This window comes from Pyrus communis, chromosome 2 (assembly GCF_041283825.1).
Source record: "Pyrus communis isolate YQ-2024b chromosome 2, ASM4128382v1, whole genome shotgun sequence".
NCBI classification, from domain to species: domain Eukaryota; kingdom Viridiplantae; phylum Streptophyta; class Magnoliopsida; order Rosales; family Rosaceae; genus Pyrus; species Pyrus communis.
The window spans coordinates 28236459-28264440 of NC_142566.1; the positions used below are offsets into that span (position 1 = coordinate 28236459).

Below are 27982 nucleotides of genomic sequence, written 5' to 3' on the forward strand. Positions count from 1 at the left end.
ACGAGAATACAAAGTAACAAATGTTTCCAAAATGTTGTATTTTGAAAATACTTGATTTAATAATGAAAAACAACCATAATTAACTTTGAGACGATGGATTTGGTGAGCCAAACTATACACTAGGCTTGGTTATCCTACAATTGTTCGATGACATTTTTCTGTTTTTTTAGTATATAATTGCAAGACGACGTTTTTGCAATTTTAAGCCATGAACATAAAATTTTGTTCTAAACTCTAATGTACGTGGTAATTTTTATAATAAGCATATGAACAAGTTTAGTTTTTAGCTTTCCATGTGAAAACATAAGACATAAAAATCACTCACTCTTCTGATATAATCATCTCACTCATGAGTTCCCATAAAATTTCTGAAGTTCCATCCTTCTCTTTTGATTGTCAATTTCGTGCTTTATATTCTCTATCAATTACTTTCATATGATCTAAAGTCCCTTGTAATTTAGTTTTCTAACTCTGGCACTGACAAATAGCTTCGATGACATATTATTCATAAGGTATTTTCTTGTGTAAGCAAGCACAACATCAAAATCCAAGATGATGTTATATATAGCCTACCAAGTACCAAGAGTTTGTTGGAGTCCATGAAACGTCAATGTTCATGTCCATGGCATGGTCGGACTCCAACCACGTACATATGTTTGTTCGTTCATTGAGTATAAAACAATTTATACTCTAGCTAGCTAGAGCCCACACTATCTTTTTCTCCAACAACCATATGGAATTATGGATTATGGATATGGTAGCTCCTTCAAAATTTAGGTCAACTGATATTTTTATGTATTATAGTTTAATATTTTAATAAGTGTGTCTGCTTAATTTTTAGTGATGATATTTCTTTTCACTCGTAAGTGAGAGGTCTTAGGTCTGATTCTCACAAAAGTAAATTTAAACCAAATTATTATGGTCAGCTCATTGTGAGGCTTAACGCACTCCCTACCCCTTAGTATAGATAATATTACATGTGTTAAAAGAAAATGTTATTAAGTGTTTGTGTGTGTGTGTGTGTATTCTTCCTTAATTGCCTTGATTTGTCAATGGGATCAGGTGAACTTTCACCCACAACAGAACCACCAAAACCTAATCCACTGGATGGTAGATAAGAAATTGCTATCTTTTGTGGTCTTTCGTGCTTGGACTTTGTGACAATATTATTATTATTATTATTATTATTATTATTATTATTATTATTATTATTAATCAAAAGCCAAAGCCTTAACTTTAAATTATTTGGAATAACTGAATCTATGATTTGCTCACACCCACTACACCCATCACTGTCGCATTGGATTATTTCTGGATTAAGCAACAGCAGATGGTAATATATATTTTTCCAAACGTTAGCTATTTAAGCAAACCCTAGATTAACACCGAATCATAAATTTAATTTATATCTAAATTCTAATGTCCCGTTCACAGCTGTAATACTTTTTGAAGGTTTAATTTTCTTTCTTTGAACCCATTATCTATCTATCTTCTTCTATATAATAAAGCGAGAAGTGCAGTGAACAGTGAAAGCATTGCGATGGACAGTGAAATTTGGTGTCACCTGATGCCGACAAAATTTTTGGTGTCACCCCTTCGACGAAAATATTTGGACAAAACTGCCCCTCAACTAAAAAAATTCAAAACCTGCCTAAAATAATATATCAAATCAAGGGCAAGTTGGTAATTTGGTTATTGTTATGTTTCTTTCACGTGCAAATATAAAGATAGTATAATAACACAAGTAAGGGTGTCGAACCACAGGAACTGATTAGACCTCTACAAATTACTAGTTTTATGTGAACCCTAACTAACCAATGGAAATGAAAACTGAATTTAGATTAAAGTAACTTAAAATGCAATCCAAGATAAAGATGCATGATAGATTGTCAGAAACAATGGAAATGGAACTAAAAATATCGATTTCACCATTAGAAGTCAATTCCATGAAATTAAGTCAAAATGCATTCAACTCTTCAATTTGCAACTAGGGTTCGTTTTACTTATTTATGATCATCCATTTGATGTGTGGTTGTGATCAAGTACTCCTAATATGCAATCTAGTTGTGATGTTCAACTTAGATTAGCAAGTAAAAATCCATTAAGATCAATAAAACTTCAAAGAACCAAAGAAATCACATGGCAGAATGTATGCATAGCAGTTTTTTCATTCATTCACACGTCCACCAAGATTAAGCATGATGTGTACTATAACTTTGGATCAAATAATTCATAAGTTGCCCTAATGGTGATCAAACATTAAGATTAACAAACAAATTATACTATAAAATCAGTGAATGAAACAAGAACACATATTGGTAATTTGAGTACTTTCACTTAATAACATAGAGTAGGTTTGCAAGGCTATATCGAATTCTCCAACTATGAACTTAACTACACAACATGATTACAAAATATATAAATATCAAGAACAACATGAGTGAAATTAAAGTTCATAGAAGAAACCCCCTTGAAGCAATTCTGATGTTGAACTTCTCCAAGAACAGTGCGGCTGGGTGGTTTCTTCAATGGCAGCAGGTGGTGAAGGGAAATAGGGTTTTGTTTCTGGAAGAAAGGTCAAAGAAAGAGAAGAGAGAGAAAGCTATGGACGTCCCCAAGGGGAAGCTTATGTAAAAGTGGCTGAAACTCTCAGTTTTATAAGGTTAAAGAGGCTGTTACAAATTGCTAATACATCTCAGTAATTCGGCATTTAATTCCCACGTTTTTTTGCTGTTATGGGTCTTATAAAGAGCCATATTCATCATCATATTCAGTTTCCACTGATAATTCTTTGTCTACATCAGCATCCTTATTCAATTCTCCACTTTTAGAACCATTTTGTCTTATTTGTCCTCAACTGAGCTCCAAAATACAATTAGCTGCACACTAACACAAAAGAGGGTAAATTAAATGCAACTAGTTTAACTCAAAAGTATCACAAAGGGACTAGGAATTGATGGTATAAATGTATGAAATATATGAGTTATCAGTTATCATAAAATATAGGATTAATCTCACTTTACTATTATAAAGTTTCTTGGTTTCCAACATTTGATATATGAAGTTTTTTGTTCATCCCAGAGTGATACATAAAGTTATAATTTTAGGACATTTTCATACATCCGTTAAGTTTACTGTTAAATTTACCATTAACTGATGTTGAACTTCTCCAAGAACAGTGCGGCTGGGTGGTTTCTTCAATGGCAGCAGGTGGTGAAGGGAAATAGGGTTTTGTTTCTGGAAGAAAGGTCAAAGAAAGAGAAGAGAGAGAGAGCTATGGACGTCCCCAAAGGGAAGCTTATGTAAAAGTGGCTGAAACTCTCAGTTTTATAAGGTTAAAGAGGCTGTTACAAATTGCTAATACATCTCAGTAATTCGGCATTTAATTCCCACGTTTTTTTGCTGTTATGGGTCTTATAAAGAGCCATATTCATCATCATATTCAGTTTCCACTGATAATTCTTTGTCTACATCAACATCCTTATTCAATTCTCCACTTTTAGAACCATTTTGTCTTATTTGTCCTCAACTGAGCTCCAAAATACAATTAGCTGCACACTAACACAAAAGAGGGTAAATTAAATGCAACTAGTTTAACTCAAAAGTATCACAAAGGGACTAGGAATTGATGGTATAAATGTATGAAATATATGAGTTATCAGTTATCATAAAATATAGGATTAATCTCACTTTACTATTATAAAGTTTCTTGGTTTCCAACATTTGATATATGAAGTTTTTTGTTCATCCCAGAGTAATACATAAAGTTATAATTTTAGGACATTTTCATACATCCGTTAAGTTTACTGTTAAATTTACCATTAACTGATGATATGACATTCACGTGAAAAATGACTGAATGCTGGGCGGATATTAAAAAAATAAATTAATAAAAATTTAAAAAATAAACTTTTGGTCTTCTCTCCTCTGCACCCACCCTTCCCTATCCCTCTTCGACTCCACCTACTCCTCTCTCTCTCTCTCTCCCTCCCTCCCACATCTCTCCATCAATGGCCTCCTCCAAGGCCACATCTCTCCTAAACCCTATCAGGCTCCGGATCTCCTCCTGGACCGACGTCTCCGCCCGTTTCTTCGGCCCGGCGGCACCGGTGGAGAAACCAAATCCATCAAAAACAAACAAAAACGAAATAATTCGTATTTATGGAGAAGGAGTGGTATTGGTAGAAGAAGAATGAAGACGAAGAAGCTAAAGCCTCGATTTGGAGGGAGGCAGAGTGACTGTGTCTTTACAGATCTCTTGCTCTCTCTCTCAACCTCTTTCTCTCTCTAAGCGTAGAGAAATCAAGATTCTTCAATGGGTTTGTGGGAAGCTTTGCTCAATTGGCTTCGCAGGTTAGCTCCTCTATCCCTTTCTCGTTTGGGTTTTTCAATTTGTTGGGGTTGTTGTATGATCCAGTTTTGATACATTTGTTTCTGGAATTTAGATTTTTCTATTGTTTTTTTACTGTACGGAATTTACAGGGACTTGTTTGAATTTCTAGTCTTTTTTGTGTAGTTCTGAGCTGGGGTTTTGTTTGAAATTATAGTCTGTTTGGTTTAAGAAATGTGGGTTTTGATTGTTAGGTTTTTGATGGATTTGGTTTCTCCAGGCGGTGCCGCCAGGCCGAAGAAACGGGCGGAGACGTGGGTCCAGGAGGAGATCCGGAGCCTGATAGGGTTTAGGAGAGATGTGGACTTGGAGGAGGCCATTGATGGAGAGAGATGTGGGAGGGAGGGAGAGAGAGAGAGAGAGAGAGAGAGAGAGAGAGGGAGAGAGATAAATGGAGTGGGTGGAGTCGAAGAGGGAGGAGGGGGAAGGGTGGGTGCAGAGGAGAGAAGGGCGGGGGTCGGAAGGGGTGAGGGAGAAGACCAAAATGTTTTTTTTTTCCTTAATTTTTTAATATCTACGTGACGCACCGTTATTGTCTACGTAAATGTCACATCATCAGTTAACGGTAAATTTAACAGTAATCTTAACGGATATATGAAAGTGTCCTAAAATTATAACTTTATGTACTACTTTGGGATAAAAAAACTTCATGTGTCAAATGTTGAAAACATAAAAACTTTAGAGTAGTAAACTGAGATTAATCCTAAAATATAATATAAATATAAATTGGGAGAGAAAAAAAAATAAACAAATGAAAAGGAAGAGAGGAAAAAAAAAACAAATGACAAAGCTGATAGTGCTCATGTGATGGGGAAGAAAAATATAATAAAAAATAAGAAAATTCAAGAATGTTTTGTTCAAAATATTTTAAGAGGCGGGTAGCGTTGGTGATAAAAAAAATGTCTAAGTCGTGCGTAGCACTGTGATTAAAAAAATGTCTTTTTCACACGATTGTTTATTAAATATTATTTCTTAATTTTTAAACATTTAAAAGATGCATGGTGCTAACAACAAAAAAGTCTCTCACACACGTATAATAATGTGATTCAATTAGTTGTCAAATGATTTTTTATTTTTTTTTAACAAACGATGTTATCTACATTAAGTAAGAGGGAGGGGATGAGCTTAGCCTCACAATGAGCTAAGAATAATGTGATTCAATCAATTATTTATTAAATATTATTTTCTTTATTCTTAATGTAAATTTTATAAAAATCGATTTTATTACGTGAATGCAGCTGCTTTAATTGGTTTATGAGGGCTTTCTTCTAGCATGATCTAAAATTATTCATTTACTTCAAATATTTGACTTTCCTTTTGTGAATTTACGCATATAAATATATTTAAAACGTGTAAATTGCAAATAGCATGCCTTGATTTAGAAAATGTCTTCTGCATGCGCATGAGTGCGTGCATGAAGGCTAGTAAGACTAAAATTAACAAGGCACACGTGAACTTATAGCTATTCAATCTATAGATACTTGAGCAAGGTTAACTTACATACCTCACAAACTGCACAGATTTATCTGGCATCACCAATCTTCAGTTGTGAGAATACTTCGTTTGTTGCCGTGTCCGATTCATCCACCCTGGAAAGGGTTATATCATCTGGGTTAACTGTAGAGCTATGGGATGGAAAACGCTGAACATTTGGCAATACGAATTCTAATGAAGCATTGATTGTGCTGTCCTCATGGGGCTCTCTATGCTTTGCGTTTTGCTGGAGCTGTAACGCATACTCCAAGTCCCACAGTACATCCCCCATTGTAGGCCTATCATTAGCATCTTCTTGCAAGCATTTCTGTGCTGTCTCACTAAATTTTCTTAGCGAGCTAGGATCAATCTGACCCTTGAGTGAGGAATCAACAATCTGTTCAAGCAATCCGTTGTTCTTGCAATTCATTCCCCATTCCGCTAAATTTATTTGCTCTATTGGTAGATTCCTAGCTAGAGCAGGTCTTGCACATAACACCTCAAGGAGAACAACGCCGAAGGAGTAAACATCCGATTTTTCTGTCAACTGTTGAGTCATTATGTACTCGGGATCTAGGTAACCAAAAGTGCCTTTGACATTTGTGCTGACATGGGTTTCATCAAGTGGACCAGATCTTGAAAGGCCAAAATCAGCAACTTTGGCAACACATTTTGCATCCAACAAGATGTTGGTGGACTTAACATCGCGGTGAATGATGCCTCCGGCTGCACCTTTGTGGAGGTAATGAAGACCCCTTGCTGCACCAATGCATATTTCAAGTCTTTGCTTCCATGACAAGCGAGGCAAATTTGATTCATATAAATGTTCTCTCAAGGTCCCTTTTTCCATGAACTCATAGACCAATATCATCTCAGACCCTTCATCACAGTACCCAATTAAGGAGACTAGATGGCGATGACGAATCCTGGACAAAACCATTATCTCTGTTTCAAACTCTGGAAGCCCTTGACCTGAACTATGTTCATTTCGCTTACCTCGCTTGACAGCTACAATTCTGCCATCTGATAGAGTTCCTCTATAGACGTTCCCAAAGCCACCCTTGCCTATCAGAAATTTTGGGTCAAAGTTATTCGTTGCTTGCTGAAGTTGAGCAAAAGATATTTTCAACCCAAGATTTAGATAAGTCATAGGGGAGCCAGTAATCGTTCCCTCACTGAACCTGCTGTGGGTACTCCCTCCTCCAAATGCAGGCATTGGTGACCATTCCGAAGTTTCAACATGCTTTGCCTTTCTGTATTTCAAACCGAACAAGAGCCCGACAACCAAAATGCAGATAAGAGACAGACCTCCAAGAACCGAACCAACCACAACAGTGACATTTATGCTCTTGGGCTCTTTCATATATGGAATTGGTGCCGATTCCTCCATTATTTCCAACATTTCCAGTCCATTTAGAAAGGAATTGTTAGTGGAAGTTTTTTCTACGTTAGGACCTATGCTGATGTTAATGAGTTCAGACTCCTTAGACTCCACCACAAAATCATAGTAGTAAGGGATCTGGTCGCTAAACACGGAATTACTGACATTCTTAGTGAAGTTTCCATTAGAATACAAGTTAAAAACAATGTCGGCAGATTGGCCAACAAGGTCACAAAAGTGTGCCCGGACGAGATGTTTAGCGTTCCTGCGAACATTAAACGACCAGGTTATGTTGAACAAAATGGATCGGTTGCTACTACCATTGTTCATTACTTTGGCAGTCTCGTAAACTAAATCTGGGGCAATAAAATAATTAGCAGCAGCAACAAAACCATCATTTACATACTCGTTTTCATACTCCAAGTACTTAGGCGTCTGTAAGGGTCCAACTTTCCATACAGGGTTTGACTTCAACAGATAAAGATCATCAGGATCCCAGTTTCGCCATAGTTTGTCCTTATCTGGTTCGAGTTCTTGACCTCCAACATTCACCCTATAAATTGTATGTAGAACTAATGGGGAGCTACTTGTGTAATTCTTAGGGCTGAAATTTGCAGGGGCAAGGAAGACTTCAATGGCATTTACAAATGCAAAAGACGATCCACGAGGCGTAAAATATATCCTAAACGAGCCAGGATGAACGCCAAGAAAGAACTCCTTTATCGTAGAATTGCCACTACTATTCTTAGCAGTGAAATTCTTCAGCAACATGAATCCAGAATTCGAAATATTAGGAAAAGCCGAAACATCAAAAGTAGCAGCGGAGAGATTACTTGAGGAAGAGGCGAAAGCCAAGAAATGCAGACGTACATAATAAGTACCGTTTTCAGTGATGTCGAACTTATAGTAGGATTCTCGCCTGAAAATTCTTGCTGTAAGGTAAAGATTCGACTGGTTGCCGCCATTGATACAGCTGCTCGCCTTCGAGTGGAAGAAACGATCTGGAGTGAAGACATGGTTATTGAAGGTGGCATTAGCATTTGACCCACAGTTGATGAAGTACTTATCAGGGGGCTCATAAGCCAACGAGGGAAAGTGAAGGGATGAGAAATGGAGGAGAAAAACAAGCACGGAAAATAGAGGGATAGGGGTTTTACGGATAGGAAGATTTTCCATGAAACTTTGATGGAGTTGCTGAATTTTGCAAGTGTTTAGGCTATGGGGTTCTATCCGAGTGACCATGTAAATTATTGAAGTACGAAGACTTGGAACAAAAAAAAGTGGTGAACTTTGAAGTTGAAATGCCAACCACTTGAAAATTCAAGGGATAATAATGGTAGATTCAACACCCTTTATATTTGATAGGCTGTAGATATACAGGAGAGGATATTTTGGGTGGTTTATCTGTTTCTTGTGAAGGACAATGACTGAACTGTTAGAGTATGGTTTATTCTTACATGAACTATATTCCACTAGCATAAAGTTTGGTGACTGCTTCTTACTGTCCTTTTGCATTTGGATGAGAACAAAGAACTTAACTACATTATTAGGATCCTACCTGGATATTTAATAAATTAGAAGCGAGTACAAAAACGAAAACCATAAGTGAAAATGAAATGGTTATCCAATAGGGTTGTTGATGGGTCGATATTATATCATATATTTTACCTTATTCTTAATTATAGTTTATTGGTTATTTTGGTAGAATTTTGATACTTTGTTATATATTTTCAATGTACGACATTCGACTTCCTGTGGAGCAAAAAGTGACCAAATTGATGAATTTTGGAGTGATTCCAATTGGTGGATGTTCGTGAGTCTTTCAAGATGATTTTATCAAAATTTCAGATTTTTCTACCAAGCCATTTGGCTGTGGCAATGAAATAAAGGCCCAGCGCACAGCTTTTTCACATTGACGTTTCTAGACGTTTTAGGTATTTTAGAGGTCAAGATGGCATATTTTGAGAAAGATTCCTTCTGAGGATTTCTTCAGCTTTCAAAAGAGACATTTTGAGACCAAATCAAAGTAAATTTGGTCGATCAAAAGTCTAATTTTCTGATATTCAATTTTCAGTTCAAATAAGAAATCTTTTATTTTTTAGGATTAAGAAAAAGAACATCGAAAGTATGACTCATGAAAGGTCCTCATCACTGCGGGCTGCCCGCAGTCCCACGCAAAACCATTACTTAAAACAAAATGGGTCGGCTCAGTCTGAGAAATTATCTAAAAAGTTACATAGCTGTAAAGAAAGGAAAACAAAAGAAAAGGGCATACAAATGTCTTATGGTAAATACTTGTTTCTTACGATACTCTTATATACATTTTCTCAGATTTTGTTACAGTATGCTAAGAAGTTGCTCTCTCTCTCTGTCTCTCTCTCTCATTTTTAAAGAAAGGCCCAAGAGATGATGGTTCGGATCGGTAAAATACATTATGAAATATATTTCACAAAAATGTGTTGTGTAAAAAAATGACGTCGTGGATCCGCCCGGTATATACATGGGTCGTTTTAACATGTGATTAGGCTAATCATAATCAACACCGACTTTCTAGTTCTATATATATACATGATCAGTCCTAGAGTTTCTCGTTGATGCATGTTTTGTTTTGAAATGGGATATATACCTTACCAAAGTTATCACGTAATTACAAATGCATGCAAACAGCTAGTATGCGTATATAAAGTGTATGCAGCGACCTAATTCGAAGCTGGTTCCATCGTCTGAATAAATAAAAGAACAATAAAAAGTAGATGATTAGAAAAAGAGACAGGAATTAATACCCTGATTACGATTTCATACCTATTTAGATTTCTCTTTGGTTTTAGCTAACAAATAAAGTTAGATATTGTGAAAACTGTATTTAGCCAGAATAAATCCTTTCATTGATAGAATGCTCAATATATACAATACCTTTCCTTGTACAACAAGAAGACCTAGAAACTAGGAATACGATAACAGAAAGTATCAATTACAAATCAATTAAATAAAACATTCCTATCTAATTACATTGACTTTCTAACACTCCCCCTCAAGTTGGAGAGTGGATGTCAAGAACTCCCAACTTGCCCAACATGGATGAAAATTTTTCTTTGCCTAAGGCCTTTGTAAATATGTCTGCCAATTGTTGAGAAGAACTGACATATCGAGTAGCTATAGAGCCGTCTAAAATCTTGTCCCGAACGAAATGGCAATCCATCTCTATGTGGCGTGTTCTCTCATGAAAGACAGGATTAGCAGCAATATGCAATGCTGCCTGGTTATCACAAGACATAATGGCAGGTCCTGAAATGGGTACATGCAAATCTGTTAACAAATACCGTAACCAAATGAGCTCGCAACATGTTCCAGCCATAGCCCTATATTCCGCTTCAGCACTAGAAAGTGAGACGGTTTTCTGCCTCTTAGTCCTCCACGAAATCAACGAATTCCCCAAGAATATACAATACCCAGTCGTAGAACGTCGAGTTATCGGACAACCAGCCCAATCCGAATCACAAAAGGCTCTCAAAGTTAACTTATTATCTGACTGAAAATATAAGCCCTGACCTGGTGCAGACTTCAAATACCGCACAATTCGAAGTGCTGCATCCATATGTGGTTGACGCGGTTGATGCATAAAACAGCTGAGTACATGCACGGAGTATGTGATGTCTGGTCTAGTAACGGTAAGATAAATCAACCATCTAACCAATCTTCGATACAAAGATAGGTCTTTGAGTAATTCACCTTTATCTGAAAGTTTGTTTTCCTCCATTGGAAATCCTACTGGTTTTGCACCCAAAAGGCCGCAATCCTTGATTATTTGAAGGGCATACTTTCTTTGTGAAGTACATAGTCCTCTTTTTGAACGAGAAACTTCAATACCCAGAAAATATTTCAGATTGCCAAGATCCTTAATACGAAAGCGAGTATGAAGAAACCGTTTGAGAGCATTAATGGTATCTAAATTGTTGCCCGTAATAATAATATCATCAACGTAAATCAACAAAGCTGTGAAGGATGTACCGTTCTTTTGGGTGAAGAGAGAATAATCTGCTTTGGACTGAGTAAAACCAGCGGCAAGGATAGCTTCTGTGAATTTTGCAAACCATTGTTGAGAGGCTTGCTTGAGACCATATAAGGACTTGTTAAGGCGGCATACAAGGTTCTCCCCCTGACGCCGAAGACCAGGAGGAGGGGACATGTAAATTTCTTCCTGAAGGTCGCCATGAAGAAAGGCATTATGAACATCAAATTGTTGAAAAGACCACCCTTGACCAGCGGCAAGAGCAAGTAGACAGCGAACTGTGATCATTTTGGCGGTGGGAGAGAAAGTGTCATGATAATCAATCCCCTCGGCTTGAGTGAATCCTTTGGCCACTAAACGAGCTTTGTAACGCTCGATAGAACCATCAGCATTATGCTTGATTTTATAGACCCACCGACAATCAATGGGACGCTTACCGGGAGGAAGCGGAGTAAGAGTCCAAGTATTGTTGGAAGAAAGTGCCGCAAGTTCGGAATCCATAGCTGCGCGCCAATGAGGGTCTTGAAGAGCCTCTGCAAAAGAAGAAGGTTCTACACTTCGACTAATGTGAGCAACAAAAGAAAGATGCAATGGTGAATATCTGTGATAGGAAATAGAATTACAAATGGGATAACGAGTACCTTTGGTGGAACCGGATGACGAAGGCGACGAAGATTGGAGTGGGGGCAGCATCACCTGCGAGCAAACGTAGTCACGGAGATGAACATTGGGCTCCTTGTGGCGTGTGGAAAAACGGGTGGGTTGAGTAGAAATAGGAAGGTCAGGGGTGGGGTCCGTGGGGGGGTCCGTGAGGGGGTGAAAGGTGGGAGGATGTGAGGATGAGTCAGGCGGTGGGGATGGGTCAAGCGGTGGGTCAAGCGGTGTGGAAGTGTGAGGGACAATATCTAGTGGAGTAGTGGTGGAATGGTCAAGGGTGATGGGATCAAGTGGGATGGGTAAAGGTGTGGAATGAGGTAAATCGGATAAGGAAGGGGAGGGTGCAGCGGTGGTGGATGGATCAAAAGGAAATGTGTCTTCAAGAAAAATAACATCCCGATTGGTGAAAATTTTATGTGTCTCAAGATCATAAAGCTTATAAGCCTTTTGACCTGGGGGATAACCAAGAAAAACACATCGATGAGCCCTCGGAGAGAACTTGGAGGAAGGATGGACAGACGTGGCATAGGCAAGACAACCGAAAACACGCATATGGGAATAAGAAGGTGGTTTGTTGTATAGTATCTCAAATGGTGATTTTCTGGAAAGTAATGGTGTAGGGAAACGGTTTATGAGATAAGTGGCGGTGAGAATACACTCCCCCCAAAACTTAACTGGTAAATGAGACTGAAAACGCAAAGCTCGGGCAGTTTCTAGGATGTGGCGATGCTTGCGTTCTACAACACCATTTTGTTGTGGTGTGTAAACACAAGAGTGTTGATAAATGATCCCATTGTCAGAGAAGAAATCCCGCATGGAATAAAATTCACCCCCATTATCGACTCTAATTTGTTTGATTTTGGTGTGAAATTGAGTTTCAATATAAGCAAAAAAAGTTTTGAGGGTAGGTTGTGTTTCATGTTTGTGTCGCATTAAGAAAACCCAGGTGAAACGAGAAAAATCATCAACGATAGTTAAGAAATAATGAGCACCAGTAAGGGAGGCAGTCTTATGAGGACCCCAAATGTCACAATGCAAAAGTTCAAAAAAACTAGAAGTTGAAATGGAGCTACGACTAAAAGGTTGGCGAGTTTGTTTCGCCAACGGACAAACATGACAACGATGACTTGAATCAAAAGGGAAATTTAAGGTTTTATTTGCTAAATATTGTAGACGCCCAGGAGAAGGATGCCCCAGATGGCGGTGCCAAAGGTCAGCAGAAACGGTAATGAGGTGACAGGAGGGTCGGTTTTGCAGAGAGGAAGTAGAAGCCAACGCCACAAGGTAATAGAGATTGCCCCGTCGCTTACCAACACCAATCGTCACCTTCGAAATCAGGTCCTGTAAAATGCACCAAGACGGAAAAAAAGTCACTGAACAATGTAACCCATCTGTAATTTTTCCAACAGATAATAAATCAACTTGGAAAGAAGGCACGCATAGAACATCTTTCAATTGTAGTAAATCACTTAATTGAATATTGCCAATCGAAGTAATAGAAGCCTTCTCTTCGCTAGGCAGTGAGACAGACGGCAAAGAGGTATTGTTAATGGAATTTGTCAATAAACTAGACGAGCAAGTGATGTGATCCGTTGCTCCGCTGTCGATGATCTATCGACCGGGAATAAGCGGAGACAAACCTGAGGGTGGTGGAGAAGTGAGAGCGGCATGGGCTTGTGGTGCTTCATTCGCAGCTTGTGGTTTGTCATTCTTGGAAGTCAAGGCAGAAAAGATGTCTGCATATTGTTTCTCGGACAGGTTGGGCACAGCAGCTTGAAGATCCTTGATGGTGGGAGTAGAAGCAACGTGATGAGCAGAAGAACTTCCACGAGAGAAGCCGCTGCCACCACCATTTTGTTTGGAGTTGCGTGTCTTGTTGGGATTGTGACGGGGATGATCCGGTGGATAACCATTCTTCTGCCAACAAGTCTCAACGGTATGATACTTAGCGTCGCAGTAAGAGCAGTGAAGAGGAGGTCGACTGTTGCTGCTGGTCTGCGACTGTTGGTGCTGCTTCTTGTAAGATTGCTGCTGATGGCAAACCGCCATGGCTGCTGGTTCAGTTAGACTGCGGGATCCAGTGCCTAACTCCCGTTGTTTTTCTTCTTGGATGATCGAGGAATACGCTTGTCGGTAAGAGGGAAGTGGATTCATCAAAAGGATTTGTCCACGAATAGCACTGTAAGACTCATTCAATCCCATGAGGAACTGCATAGGTCTATTGGTTTCATGTTGTGCGCCACAAGCGCAGATTGTTGAAGAACTATAGGATGCTAACTCATCCCAAAGACCCTTCAATTTTGTGTAATAAACAGCCACAGATTGTTGGCCTTGGGTGAGAGAGGCAATCTCTCTTTGAAGCTGAAAAATTCCTGGAGCATTGCTTTGAGAAAATCTTTCCCGAAGATCTTCCCAAACTTCATAGGCTGTCTTCAAGTAAAGAATTGAATCTGAAATATCAAATTCAATGGAATTGATGATCCATGCAAGTAGCATGTTATTGCACCTCTGCCATGCGGCGTAAGCATCGGGTTGCTTTGTTTCAGATGGCATGTTCACTTTGCCGTTAATAAAACCAATTTTGTTCTTGGCACCTAAAGAAATCTCCATAGCTCGGCACCAAGTGTTGTAGTTGTCCCCAATCAATTTTTTGGAGACTAAAATCAAACCAGGATGATCTGAAGGATGAAGAAAATAAGGGTCGGCAAAACTCTCGCCGTCGCCCTTCTTGATAATGGTGTTGTCGCTGTCAGCCATGGAGAAGGAGGACAACGAACGAAAAAAAAAGGTTCTGGTGGTTTCGGCGGAGAAAAGAGCTAGGGTTTGGAACCTGCTCTGATACCATGTGAAAACTGTATTTAGCCAGAATAAATCCTTTCATTGATAGAATGCTCAATATATACAATACCTTTCCTTGTACAACAAGAAGACCTAGAAACTAGGAATACGATAACAGAAAGTATCAATTACAAATCAATTAAATAAAACATTCCTATCTAATTACATTGACTTTCTAACAGATATATGTATTTCTTCATTGCTCATAAGAGAAAATTTTAGTTGAAACGAATTCATACGCTATTGTTTCTAAGCAATTTAAAAGACTCTGGAAATAATTAAATCTAGCTTAAAATGTCTGAAAGCACTTTTAGTGAAAATGTTTTTTAAACCAATTTTTTGTAAAAATCCAAGTGGATCCTAGAAAATCAATTTTAAGTTGTTCCGTTAAGAAGCATATATATGATACTTCTTCCAAAAAACACTTAAACTGCTTTTGGAACCTAAAATCAATTTAACCAAAAATGTTTTTAGTTATTTGAAAACTTCTTTTAAACGAATCCTATAACATTTTAAAAAATAGGAGCAAAAATCTTTTTCGGCCTACAAAAGGGGCATTTTACCAAAGTTCTCAAGGGAATCATAACTAAATAAAAAAGTTTTATTACATAAAACAACCTAAACAAAAGAGAAGAGAGCATCGTATGCTCTAGACTGATGCAAAAGCAACCTAGCTAGGGTGAGATTCTCTCAAAAGCAAAATTAAATTTTGCTGTAACATTCATACCGTCACGTATTATTGTCATTATCGTTAATATAGCATGACCTAGGATATAAGATTAATAATTTGATCCACAAGTTATAACATTAGTCTATCAGTAATACAACGTAACGGTGTGACACGATAAACCTTATTCAAGTTGACTTGAGTGAAGGTGGATGAGCAGTGCAAAAGCTCTTGAGAGATGGAGGGAAAGATGGGTTGAAAGGAAACAACTTGGCCCAACAATCGTCAAGCGTTTCAGCGACGGCCTTACAACAAGCCGGCCCGACCTGGTCGAATCGGGCGTTGGAGAGCGCATCGTAAATCTGATCGACGCAGCCTATTACACTTTGGAGAGGAGCCCAGCATTGTCGGAGCTCTTTCCAGCCGGGCCGACCTGGAAATGTCCTCGTCCTTGGAAGTCCCGACTCCCAAGGGCCGTGCGGCAACATGGGCAGTAGTGATGCTGCTGGCGGTGCGGCCGACAGTGCTACGTCCATGTTTGCCGCACAAGCCACAAGCAAGAACAGCATGGAGAATTTTGCTGGGGATTTTGCCGCCATGGTGCTGGGGAGCTTGAGGATCAAGGTTGAAGAATGGGAGATTTTAATAGTTTATTATTTTTTATGTGAAAATTTGAAACGTTTAATGTGAATTGATGAAACTGTAATTTGCTTAAAGAATCTCTTCAGTTTAAAGTGATGATCATATCACTGCATTTAAATTTAGTCAGTTTTTATTCTTTAATAAAATAGAAAAACTTAAATGAAATTTTAGAACAAAGGGATTTATCACACGATAGTGGACAGAGGGATGATGAAATGCCTCTATAAGCTTTTTCGACTCCCAAAAAACTAGACTGCCGTAGCTTGGTCACCAAAGCACTTCCAATTTTTTTTTTTCAAGAAGCATTTAAAATTTCGATAACAATTCTATTTCTTTCAAATAAAAGCACAGGTTACGAAAATGCTTATGATATAAGTGCTTTTTATAAAAACGATACCAAGCGGGCCTCAGTGAATCAAAGCCCAATACTACTTAGCGGGTCCAATCCAAAACGTATAAAAGACGCAGCGGATGTCAATAAGTGATGAAATTTGAGAGAGCAGAAATGCTGAGACGAAAGCCAACCAAGATCGAACTCAAAATCGAAGACAAAGACGAACTCGAAGAAGCTCGCAAGCTGCGCGCCGCCGCCTCCTCCACCATAACCACAACCACCGCCGCCACTACCCTCCTCCACCACCTCGACCGCGCCAAAGACACCTCCTCCAAAACGCACCGCATCGGCCTTCCTCAGTAATCGAAGCTCGAACGCCCTCAAAAAACCTTCATGTCTCAAATCCCCAAAGCTCTGATGGAAGTCGAGGTCAAGCTCAGGCTCCTCGACGCTGCCGCTCACCGCCAAGTCACCACCCTCCTGGCGCCATTCCTCGTCGCCACGCATCGCCAAGAGAATTTCTTTTTTGACGGCTCCAAAGCCGAGCTCTCGGCCCGCCGAGCCGTTCTCCGGCTACGATTCTCCGACAGGAGTCCTCTCTGCGCCGTGACGCTCAAGGCGCGGGCGGTGCTTGTCGACGGCGTCAGCCGAGTGGAGGAGGACGAGGAGGAGTTTGATCACTCGATCGGGCGGGCCTGCGTCGCCGAGCCGGATAAGCTGATGGCCGCGGAGTCTAGGGTTATGAGGAGGGTGAGGGAGGAATTTGGGGTTTTAGGGTTTGTGGGATTGGGAGGATTTAGGAATGTGAGGGATGTGTATGATTGGAAAGGCTTGAAATTGGAGGTGGATGAGACTAAGTATGATTTTGGTACTTGTTATGAGATTGAGTGTGAGAGTTCTGACCCTGAAGGAGTGAAGGTGGTGCTTGAGGACTTCTTGAAGGAAAATGGTGTTCGGTATTCCTACTCCGAAGTATCAAAGTTTGCGACTTTTCGAGCTGGGAAGCTGCCCGTTACTGAGTGAATGTGGTAAGTTTTGTGATTCAATTGTGTTTGGAAATTTCTGTTCTTTCTTGATTGAATACTTCTGATGTGATCTTACAATGTGGGGTTGTGAGGAATTTTGATTGCAACAAATTTGAATTTGGTGACTTTGTGGTAGATTCATGTGTGTGGATGTTTATTATTGCGATGGCATGGTTGTTTAAGTGATTGAAGCTTTCGTGGGTATGGCGGAATATGGATTTCCCTTCGATTTTGTGTCGATTATACGAAATGAACTCTTTAAAATGCTGATATCGCATTGTTGTCTGATCAGTTAAGTAAAGATCAAGTTAGTGCACGATTAGCTTCTCAGCTTGAATTCAAGTATGATCATTTCATTGTTGAGTTTTTAAGATTTCTTTCAACGAGCGGAAAATCGTTGTTTGCTTTCAAACTAGAAGGAGCTGAAAAAGGCAACAACAGAGTTCGATAATTTTACCCTTTCTATTTTCCTGGTCCGCCATGCCTAGACTAAGACTCCATCCCCGGTACCCTTGAACCTAGTTGTTTTCTGCAATTTTCAATAATATCATCACCAACTTTGATCATTGTAGTTTTAGTTGATTCAAATATTTCTTTTAATCGCATATGTCATGATATCTTGCTTAACCTAAATTATCAACCTTCGATTCTATATATGCATGGTTCTTCTTCCTCGTCCTCAGCGATGCTAGTCTGACTATGCGATACTCATTGATGGTATTGTAGCCAACCATGTTCCTTCTCTTTTAAACTTAAGCAAGATTTGATGGTTGAATGCGAATTCATGTTTTCAAAAGCTGTGGCTGAGCATTTCCTTTCAGTTTAAAAGACCATTGACGGGCCTTGCAGGATGTGGTCTATATATGCATCTTTCCCATGGAACTCTGCAAATGCTGGATGCCTTTTATTAACATTTGTTGTTACGTACCCATTACTTTGTAGGTTATTCAGCAGAGCGCAACTGGAAAGGATGAGGACGTCTCCAAATCCCCGAGATCACTGTACTCTGCTTCGGTTCCGAACTTCATCGTCTCATTCTATTGTCATACAACTCCAATACTTTCTTAACGCAAGGACGTCGGCAAATTCCATTGTTTGTAATAAATTGCACTAATGTCACATTATATGTTTTCGTAGCGTAAATTGTTCATCGTTAACATGATATATACTAAGCTCTGAGAGCTCGTTTGATTGAATGGACTAGGACTACAACTAGGATTGGACTGTTTAGCTCTAATCCCAGCCTAGATCAAACGTAGGCTTATTAGCAACTGGATAAAAGCAGCTGTTGGTGGAACGAACGGCTGCTGTAGGTGATCACAATGTGTGTATCTCTCTTATCACGTGCACATCTTTCGTTCCACCAACACCAAGTGCAAGTAATGATAGACCTGCCCTCGACGGAAGAAAGTGTTGAAGAAACAGATGGTTCCTTTCCTTTCAAGACGACGAACTCCTGGACAGCTCAAGAACCAGTTGGTTTCTCCAAGACAGCAAACAAGAGAAGAAAGAAACAGTTGGCTTCCTTCAATTTTATGAATCCCAAACTTATATAAATCGATCAAAGAGGTTTAACACAACATACGAAGATTCTCAACGTAACATCAAAGACGTCTACTGATTTTCATACGAGAACAATGTATCTCGACGATAACTAATAACATCTGCGGTTCATTAAGGACAAGGAATGTAAATTCTACTGCGATCAAACTGACAAGCTAAATTCTGCCTCACTACTTCATAACTCCTTACTGAAACGGAAACAACACAATGGCAAAGGACTGGTGGCTCCTCTTCTCACTTCCTCTTCTTAGCAGGTGGCTGTGGAATCTCTTCCTCCTCTTCTTCCTCTTCTTCTCCATCCTCATCTTCATCATCGTCATCATCACCATCGTCATCATCGTCGTCTTCTTCATCATCATCCTCATCACTGCCTCCATCGCCATTGGCTTCAGGATCATCCTCTGGGTCTCCTTCTTTATCTGCCCCTTCGTCACCTGAGAAGTCCTCATCTCTGGCATCATCATCCTCTGGGTCATCCACCTCCTCATTATCTTCATCCTCGTTGTCATCCTCTGTATCACTAGCATCTTTGTTTTCCGCACCAGGTTTTTCCACTTTGAGAAGTTCTTCAAAAGGAAACCTGAAGAAGGAAGCAACAGTCGCCAACTTAGATTCGATTATACCCTCAAAAACCATTGATGCTGGTATTGGATGAACAGAAAAACAATTTCATTACCTTCCTGTGATTGCAGTCAATTCCGGTGACATATTGATACCATTCATCAGTGCCCCAGTCTGAAACAGCGATAACTGGTGTTGGTGAACAGCTTTTAAAAAGAGAAAATAACAAATAACACAAGGCTTTCGTTTTCCGTAAACATGCATATCCCAGTTCATAAAATGGATTCTAAAACGGCATTTAGGCATGCGGCTCATAATGCAGCAGGCGAGCCCAGCAAACCAAAACAAGTTTGCAAAACATACTTCATAGCTTATCAACAATGGTACGATACCAAATCTGGTCGACAACAAAATAGAAATCCCAATACAATGCCTACATCACTCCATAATATGATAAACTAAACAAACTTTAGCCAGATGTTCAAAACTAAAACTACCGAAATATGTGGTCAATGTAAAATCCGGTGCTACAGCCCCAACAACAATTACATTTATAGTGTTAGGAAAGTTAGAAAGTGCTGAATTGTTATCTTAAACACAGAAATGGTAACACCATATATGCAATGTATGCGCAAATTTCTTTGCGGCAATACTCTGTTCTCATGACGGGGTCTAAATTAGGTCATTTTAGTAAATCTATTGTTCTAAGTTTATAAGTATGAAAAGGAATTATGACTCCTCATTGTATTAATGCAATCACAAAATGGAGAATAATCATGAACTTAAAAAAGAAATAACGGTATATGAAAAAGATTAAAAATTTGTGTCAGCTAAAACCAACTAGAAACCAAGAGCATAGGAAAACAATGAAAATTCGCAAGAAAAACCAACTAGAAACCAAGAGCATTAGGAAAAGAGCGTCAAGAAGTTTGTAACATTACATCCAAGCGATTTAGTTTCTACACAAAATTTCGACAAACAATACAAAAGAAAGCAACTTTAACACAATGCTACATTAAAAAAATAGAATGAAAGCGAACGATTAACAAGAAAAACCCACATTCTCCAGAACCTGATTAAAATAAATACAAGTTTTAAGACAACATACAATCAATAATACAAAGTGCTTTTCTAAAAATAGAAAGATAAGCAGAAAAAGGGCTTTTCTCCCCCAAACAACCTAATACATAAACCTACCAAATTCCATCCCTTAAATTTATCGAAAACAAAAATTCAAATTTCAAAACCATTGGTAAAAGCCAAAAAAAAAAAAAAAAAAACCCAAATTCTGAAATAATAGTTCAGTAAAAAAGCTGCAGATTTTTTAGATCTCGAGTAGTAAAAAGTAAAAATCACAACAAAAGCATGAAACTTTAACACTTCAATCCATGTCACAATATTACACACAAAATTATGAACAAATAAGAGCAATTTAAGAGAGAGAGAGAGAGATAAGTATACCGCAAGGAGCAGCAGAGCAAGGGAGTTGTGAGCAGCAACGACAGTGTCGACCACCATTGCTTCCAAAAGAGAGCCAACCCAGATGCCCTTTTTCTCAGAGGCGCACAACTCCATCTTCTTCGCTGCAAAAAAAACCTCAAAAATAGACAAAAAATCAGAGCAAAAATTGCACAAACAGAGATAGAGAGATATACAGAGAGAGAAAGTGTGTGTGTGTGTGTGAGGAGAGAGAGGGACAGGGGAGGAGAGAGAGGGGCAGTGAATTTTGAAGGGTTTTCTGGTTTCGGGCTAAAATGTCTGGTCAACTGGGGGAAGGTAAACCCACTTAGGCTTTGTCCGGTTAGGGTTTTTTTGTCTCTGAAATTTCTACAGTCACCACGGTAGATTTATATCTGCTGACTAATTGCTGATTAGGTAATTTTATCGGTCACTTAAGATAAATTTTGCGTTGACTTATTGGGTATTGCGAAGGTCGTGGAAGGATAGAGATCTTCTCCAATTTCATTATCTCGGGTTCAAACATCAGACAATTAGGATCATTTAAATAAAATTTAATGGTTCTTATTAATTTATTTTGTTGACTCACGTCATACAAATTAAAAGTTTTGATATTTCTTCCACACAAAGTAAAAGTCCAAATTTTCTAATTCTTAGATTTCGAACAGTAAAATCTGAAAATGATCCAAATTCGTCGCGGAAAGGAACCAAATTTTCATACATATATGATAATTCAATTTGAAATCTCGCCGCCTCCGCCTCCAGCTGCCAAACCAAGCGGTCCAAGTCCACCTCCAACACTGATTGCCAAGGCCAAGCCTGACTCCGCCGCACATTGATTGCCTAATGAATTAATTATAATAATTTTGTTACTACCTTACTTTTTATAAGAATCAAACTAAAACCTTATATTTTCAAGTACAAGTTAACATGTCCCGTTTTTGTTACGTGATATATCTTCATGTGTTATACAAGCTAACAAAGTATTTAATATGTCACTTTTGCCACATGATATATTTTCACACTTCGGATATTGATTGACTCGAGATTTGGCAATTAGGCTAAAATATCACTCGTAAAATAAATAAAAAGGGAAATGTCGAACAAAAATTTAGAAAAAATGTTTGAAAACATTTTTAAAATGGCTGAAACGAAAATATTTTTGTTACTAATTCTTAGTAAAAATGTAATTGAATTAGAGAAAAACACGTGAAGTGCTCGCTATAAGAAGCACATAATTGATATTTCATGTATGAAGCACTTCAAATGGTTTTGAAATCCAAAAACATTATTCTTAAAAGCGCTTCCAAGCAAGTCTAATGTTTTTTTTTTTTTTTTGGGAAACAAGGGAAATAGCCAAGGCAAAGAAACCAAAAGAAAGACAGGAAAGCCTATAGAGAGGCAAACACCAAGAAAACAAAAAAGTAGTGAATAGGGGTAGGACATAAAGACCCCTCCACCGAGTGGAAGCGTCACCCCAAACACCACCACAACAAACTTAATGTGGACATGGCAGACCATGATTGTTCAAAACAAAGATCAACGAAGATGGGGCCCGATCGACCCAAACAACATCACTCATCTCCGACCATTAGCTGATCTGGGCACCCAAGACCAACAACAGTTCTGGAACCAACCCCCTCCCCCCCCCCCCCCAAAAAAAAAGAGATGCTAGACCAGTCTAATGTTTTTAGGTAGTAAAAAATAACCCATGTGATACAAAAATTAGGTTAAACTATTAGAGTGAAGTAGGATTTAGCTCCAAATTTATAAATTTTGTGTAATTCGTTAATTATCAGCATGTTAGCCTACATATGAAACTAACTTTATTTTTTTAGTCTCACATGCTAACAATTAACAAAAAATTAACACAACTTTGAATTTTGAACTTAAATACTAACAAATCTACAGAATTTAAATCATAATTTTTTTTTTTATCTTTCAACTACGTTATCATTATGTTACTAAAAATCCAATTAGTCCAAAAATGAAATATTGGAATTTGGCCAATGATAATCCATAGGCAAATCCTTTGGCTTCGTCTCTCCCGTTCTCTCTCTCCACCACCCCAGTCAACACGGCCGGCTTCGCAGAAAAACCCTAAATTCCCAACACCCAGTTCGATTGATTTATTTAATCGCAAATTGAAGGTCAACGAAACTAAATAAAAGCCAGCTCCGCCGGTCGTGCTGCTCAATTTTTGGAATTTGCCCGTAGAAATGTCGTCGGAGATCGAGGTCGTCGAGGATGAGGTCCAAACCGGTGATCCTGGATCCGTCTCAGCCAATTCAACGAACAACAATGGCGACGCCAATCTGATTGGGGAAGAGAGTCTGCGAAACGACGTGTATACGGCGGCTGCGTATGGGGATTTGGAGAAGCTTCAGAGATTGGTGGAGTGTGAGGGTTGCTCTGTTTCCGAAACCGATGGTCTCGGCTACTATGCCCTCCAGTGGGCCGCTCTCAACAACCGCACTGCCGCCGCCCAGTATATTATTGAGGTGAGGGTTCTTCATGCACTCTCTGCTCCCAATTTTTATTTGTTTTTGCATTTCCATGGAGTTAGGTGAATTGGGTTTTCTTTGTTTTGATGGGTTTATGAAATGTGCTTAAGTTGGTTACGCTAATTCGAGATTTCGTATTGATTGGAGGAGTTGTAGATAAATTCTGTGCTACTTGGTTAACTAAAAATCCAACCTTTTTCTCATAATTCTTCTCTTCTATCTAAGAAATGGAAAAAGAAACTGAGAAATGAAATTTTCGTTCTATAGATTTTTGCTTTAGAATGACCATTTCGTAAGAGAAAAAAGTGAAATTTAGCATTGGGCAGGTTGCTATTGGTTTTTCTTGATGTTATTTATGATTGTTGCTGTTTTTTATTGAAAACAAAATCGTATCCAGGATAAGTTTGTATAACAAGTATGTTACTTGGTTTTGTTAATGTCAGCATGGAGGAGATGTGAATGCCACAGATCATACGGGGCAGACAGCATTACACTGGAGTGCGGTGCGGGGTGCAATCCAGGTTGCGGAGCTATTACTCCAAGAGGGTGCTCGGGTGAATGCTGTCGATATGTATGGCTATCAGGTCAGTTTTACTTCATGCTCCAATTCACAATCCTAACTAACCCTGCTTAAGAAAATAGTATGGTTTGTTGATTATGGATCTTGGGAGAGAAAATTGGTATGTAAAACTTGTCACCAGGATGTGTATTCATATCTGTATCTTAGTATCAGCGAGTCTATGTACGATATTCACATTGTTAAATGGATTTTTCATGTAGTTACTCCATAAACTAAAGAGTTTTAGGTCATGTGTGTTGCTAGTAATTTTGATCAATTTTAGTCAAATCCAATATTAGCAACCAGCAGCTAATCATTTTCTTCAATTGTGGCTACTGAAAGACATGACATCTAGTGATACAATGTAACAATATTAAACTGAAAGTGGATAACTCAAATTTTTGTTGTTTCGCACACTTGTCTTGTGTTAGGCTCACGGTTTTGCTAAAAGCTTTGAGGCCCCATTTTGACCTATAAGTTGGCTGAAAGAGCCTGAAACATAACTGATCAAAATTGATATGATCACAGACTACACATGTTGCGGCTCAATATGGTCAGACAGCTTTCCTGTACCATATTGTTTCAAAACGGAATGCTGACCCGGATGTGCCTGATAATGATGGGAGAAGCCCTTTACACTGGTATGTGACAATATTATATTTTGATTTCTTATGAATTGTAACTACTTCCCTCCCGCTTTCCAGTGATGTGTTATATTTTCTACATGGAAAATGTGCACTATGTTTCTGCTTTTATCATGTAAATTTGATTCACTCTTTTCCTTTTGTGTTTAGGGCTGCTTATAAAGGTTTTGCTGATTGTATACGTCTTCTTTTATTTCTGGATGCATACAAAGGACGCCAAGATAAAGAGGGTTAGTACCATCTCCGTTCCATTATTATATGACTAGGTTATGGATGCTGAAATGTGCTTTTGTTTCACCTATTATGCAAAATTATTAATTCATTGCCTTTTTTTGTGACTTCAGGTTGCACTCCTTTGCATTGGGCTGCTATCAGGGGTAACTTGGAGGCATGTACAGTGTTGGTACAGGCTGGAAAGAAGGACGACTTAATGGTTACAGACAACACTGGCCTTACACCAGCACAACTTGCCGCTGATAAGAATCACAGACAAGTTGCCTTTTTCCTTGTAGGTGTTCCATAACCAAACACTTTTAACATTGGTTAGTAATGTTCTTATTTGTTCAATGAATTTGAGGACTTCAGTTTTCAAGCTGTGCAATGATCTGATGAATCCTTTAGACTTTTGATCGGTTCTTTTCTGGGACTTTTATGTTTAGAAAGAATGCCTCGTAATATCTAACAAGTGGAGAATATTGGTTTTGTTGTTTTCTTCTGTTCTCACTACAGTTTTATTTACAGACTTAACAGGAAGTTCCTAGATGTTTTTCTTTTTAAGTTTGGTGCTTCTTTCTGGTTTGAGCCTTACATATAATGTGTATACAGTTGGATTCGTAAATGAAAGAATGGAAAGAACTGATCATGCTCTGATAAATTTGATTCTGTAGGGGAATGCTAGAAGACTGCTTGACAAACGCTGTGATGGGAACAGTCGTCTTGGAGGAATTTCAAAACTAGGACTTGCGCCACTACTTTGGTGTATAATCTTTGTGCTGCTGGTGACCTATACTCATTCGGTCATTATGGGTATCTGCCCTGAACTTTATATGAAACTTCAGTATGTGCCCTTAATGTAAGGATTGTACAATACTTACACCGACTCTTCTCCCCCTGTCCAACTTTGTTGCAGCACCAAGTCTGCCAAAATTAACAGCTGGATCAGTTTTTGTTGCATGGCTAGGAGTTTTCCTAGCAACATCCGGGCTTGTTATGTTCTATAGATGCAGCAGGTACGACATAGAGAATTTCTGAGTTCCATTATGTTAATTGCCTACATGTTGACCATTCACTCTCTGATTATCAGGCCTGTGGAGTTTTGTTGATACTTCAGCTGGCTGTAGACTGACTGCAATGATGGAAATAATTCATGTTTTGTCTTGTGCACACACACACACACATCGTTTTGGGGATGTAGGCATAGATATTATGGTGCCATCTAGAGCAATGTCACTTAATTAAATGTTTGGTTGATTTTTTTTTTTTTAATTGCTCTTATTGCAGCAAGGATCCAGGTTACATCCGAATGAATGTCCACGATTCACAAAATATGAAAGATGATGTTTGTACCGTACCTTTCTTCATCTTATCTTATTTCCGCCTTCTTTCCACATAATATTTTAATCCATCTCTAGCCGTTCCACTTAAGATTTCCTACAGTTAAGCTTATTATTATGACTGTCATATCATAGATAAGAATCATAATGTGCTCTTGACTTGCTGTATGTTAACACGTTGGTTTCTCATTTTTTTAACAGGAGCCTCTTTTGAAGATTGAGATAAATAATCCTGCCTTGCTAGCTGGTAATTGGTCTCAGCTCTGTGCAACGTGTAAGGTACTATTGGTTGCCTACTGTGGTACTTATATATGACCCTTTTATGTTCTTAGAACGTATCACCTAACATACTTGCTGGCGTTGTCATCAGATTGTCAGGCCTCTTCGTGCAAAGCATTGTCCAACTTGTGATCGCTGTGTTGAACAATTTGACCACCATTGCCCCTGGGTATCCAATTGCATTGGCAAGGTGCACTGACATAAGTTTTGGTGTTCTGGATTGTTTTTCCAACTTTTTCATGTTATATTAGTTTAATCTATTCTCTTTCTTCATGCTATACAGAAAAACAAATGGGATTTCTTTGCTTTCCTTGTTCTGGAAGTTTTGGCAATGCTGTTTACTGGAGGGGTTACTCTTATGAGTATGTTCCAGTTTTTTTCCAACTCTATTTTCTGAAGTTTCTCTAGGCATAGAATCGTTTGCATGCCGATATGTGCTTCAACCCGCTAAAGGAGATTGATTTTCTTCTTTCAGGAGTTTCGAGCGATCCATTGTGTCCATCTTCTTTTGGAGCATGGATCAATTTTGTTGCTACTAGACATGTGGGTGCTCTTTCATTTTTTATAATGGATTTCTTCCTCTTCTTTGGCGTGGCGGTTTTGACCGTTGTCCAAGCTTCTCAGGTAAATTTTATTTTTAAAATTGAGTTGCTCAATATGAAAACGAAAAAAACCTAATATCAAAGACTGTTCTGTTCTGATCTGAAAAGTACAAATATTTCCAGATGTTTTTCTCCCCACAGCAGCAGCTCTATGTAAAGAGCGTCTTAGCGATTTGTTAGTCAATAATCTCTCTTGTTGCAGATATCACGGAATATTACAACTAACGAAATGGCAAACATGATGCGCTATACCTACCTTAGAGGCCCAGGTGGTGGGTTCAGAAATCCATTCGATCACGGAATAAGGAAGAATTGTTCGGATTTCTTGATCAAGGGTTACAACGAAGATGTGGAACACATTGAAGAACCGGCTCATGATGAGGAGGGAATTGGAATGAGGGATATAAATTCTTCAAACTTGCAGAAAGGGGACGCCTATTCTCACCGCAGAAACGGCAACAGTCACGTTGTAATTGATGTAAATTCTAATTCGACACCACATCACGGTCACGTTCATTCTGCCCATTGCAGCCATAGTAACAACCACGGGAAATCGAAAACTGAAAACGTTCCAGTAGGATTGGGTCTTGGCCTGGGAAGGAACAGTGCCCGGTCTGTTGTAGCTTCATGATAGTAATTTTGATGGCCTGAGTGTAGCTGAAGATCTGTTGTGTATTATAATCATATTTGCACTTCAGCTTTTTTTTGTAAGTGATTGTCACTCCTTATAAAAGCAATTTGTTTAACTTGATCCTTCTCCCCCCCCCCCCCCCCCCCACCCCACCCCCGAGTTATTCAGCTTTTTTTGTAAGTGATTGTCACTCCTTAAAAAAGCAGGTCCGC

At 38.7% G+C, this 27982-nt stretch overlaps 5 protein-coding genes across 9 annotated transcripts; 2 read left to right on the forward strand and 3 right to left on the reverse strand.

Annotated features, from left to right (window-relative positions):
* Positions 1–2313: 2313 nt before the first annotated feature.
* Positions 2314–8568, reverse strand: LOC137747430 (putative receptor-like protein kinase At2g23200). 4 transcript variants are annotated; one of them, XR_015960204.1, is made up of 3 exons: positions 5895–8561; positions 3148–3551; positions 2314–2886 (listed from the first exon to the last, which is right to left on the reverse strand). XR_015960204.1 is itself a non-coding variant. In XM_088690087.1 (3 exons), exons 1-2 carry the CDS (start codon positions 8484–8486, stop codon positions 5913–5915), a joined length of 2433 nt encoding a protein of 810 aa, XP_088546213.1. In that variant the 5' UTR covers positions 8487–8556; the 3' UTR covers positions 2314–2886; positions 5895–5912. The 4 variants fall into 4 exon arrangements, 2 of the variants coding, with proteins under 2 accessions (XP_088546213.1, XP_068343636.2); XR_015960203.1 differs by having other exon boundaries at positions 3148–3558; XM_088690087.1 differs by lacking the exon at positions 3148–3551 and having other exon boundaries at positions 5895–7509; positions 7651–8556.
* Positions 8569–15603: 7035 nt separating this feature from the next.
* On the reverse strand, positions 15604–16014 carry LOC137746876 (uncharacterized). Its single transcript, XM_068486894.2, has one exon. The coding sequence runs from the start codon at positions 16012–16014 to the stop codon at positions 15604–15606; it is 411 nt and encodes a 136-aa protein (XP_068342995.2).
* A 516-nt stretch (positions 16015–16530) lies between these two features.
* LOC137746776 (adenylate cyclase) lies at positions 16531–18612 on the forward strand. Its single transcript, XM_068486783.2, has 2 exons — positions 16531–17419; positions 18359–18612. The coding sequence occupies exon 1, from the start codon at positions 16785–16787 to the stop codon at positions 17412–17414; it is 630 nt and encodes a 209-aa protein (XP_068342884.2). The 5' UTR covers positions 16531–16784; the 3' UTR covers positions 17415–17419; positions 18359–18612.
* Positions 18613–18947: 335 nt separating this feature from the next.
* Positions 18948–21371, reverse strand: LOC137746777 (uncharacterized). 2 transcript variants are annotated; one of them, XM_088690088.1, is made up of 3 exons: positions 21002–21371; positions 19656–19729; positions 18948–19559 (listed from the first exon to the last, which is right to left on the reverse strand). In XM_088690088.1, exons 1-3 carry the CDS (start codon positions 21113–21115, stop codon positions 19214–19216), a joined length of 534 nt encoding a protein of 177 aa, XP_088546214.1. In that variant the 5' UTR covers positions 21116–21371; the 3' UTR covers positions 18948–19213. The 2 variants fall into 2 exon arrangements, with proteins under 2 accessions (XP_088546214.1, XP_068342885.2); XM_068486784.2 differs by having other exon boundaries at positions 19656–19714; positions 21002–21364.
* Positions 21372–22681: 1310 nt separating this feature from the next.
* Positions 22682–27885, forward strand: LOC137747301 (protein S-acyltransferase 24). The gene is made up of 13 exons (XM_068487390.2): positions 22682–23499; positions 23946–24086; positions 24590–24702; positions 24856–24935; positions 25050–25213; positions 25593–25731; positions 25835–25934; positions 26206–26263; positions 26460–26537; positions 26629–26727; positions 26821–26899; positions 27013–27161; positions 27342–27885. The coding sequence occupies exons 1-13, from the start codon at positions 23218–23220 to the stop codon at positions 27768–27770; spliced, it is 1911 nt and encodes a 636-aa protein (XP_068343491.2). The 5' UTR covers positions 22682–23217; the 3' UTR covers positions 27771–27885.
* The last annotated feature ends 97 nt before the right edge of the window (positions 27886–27982 follow it).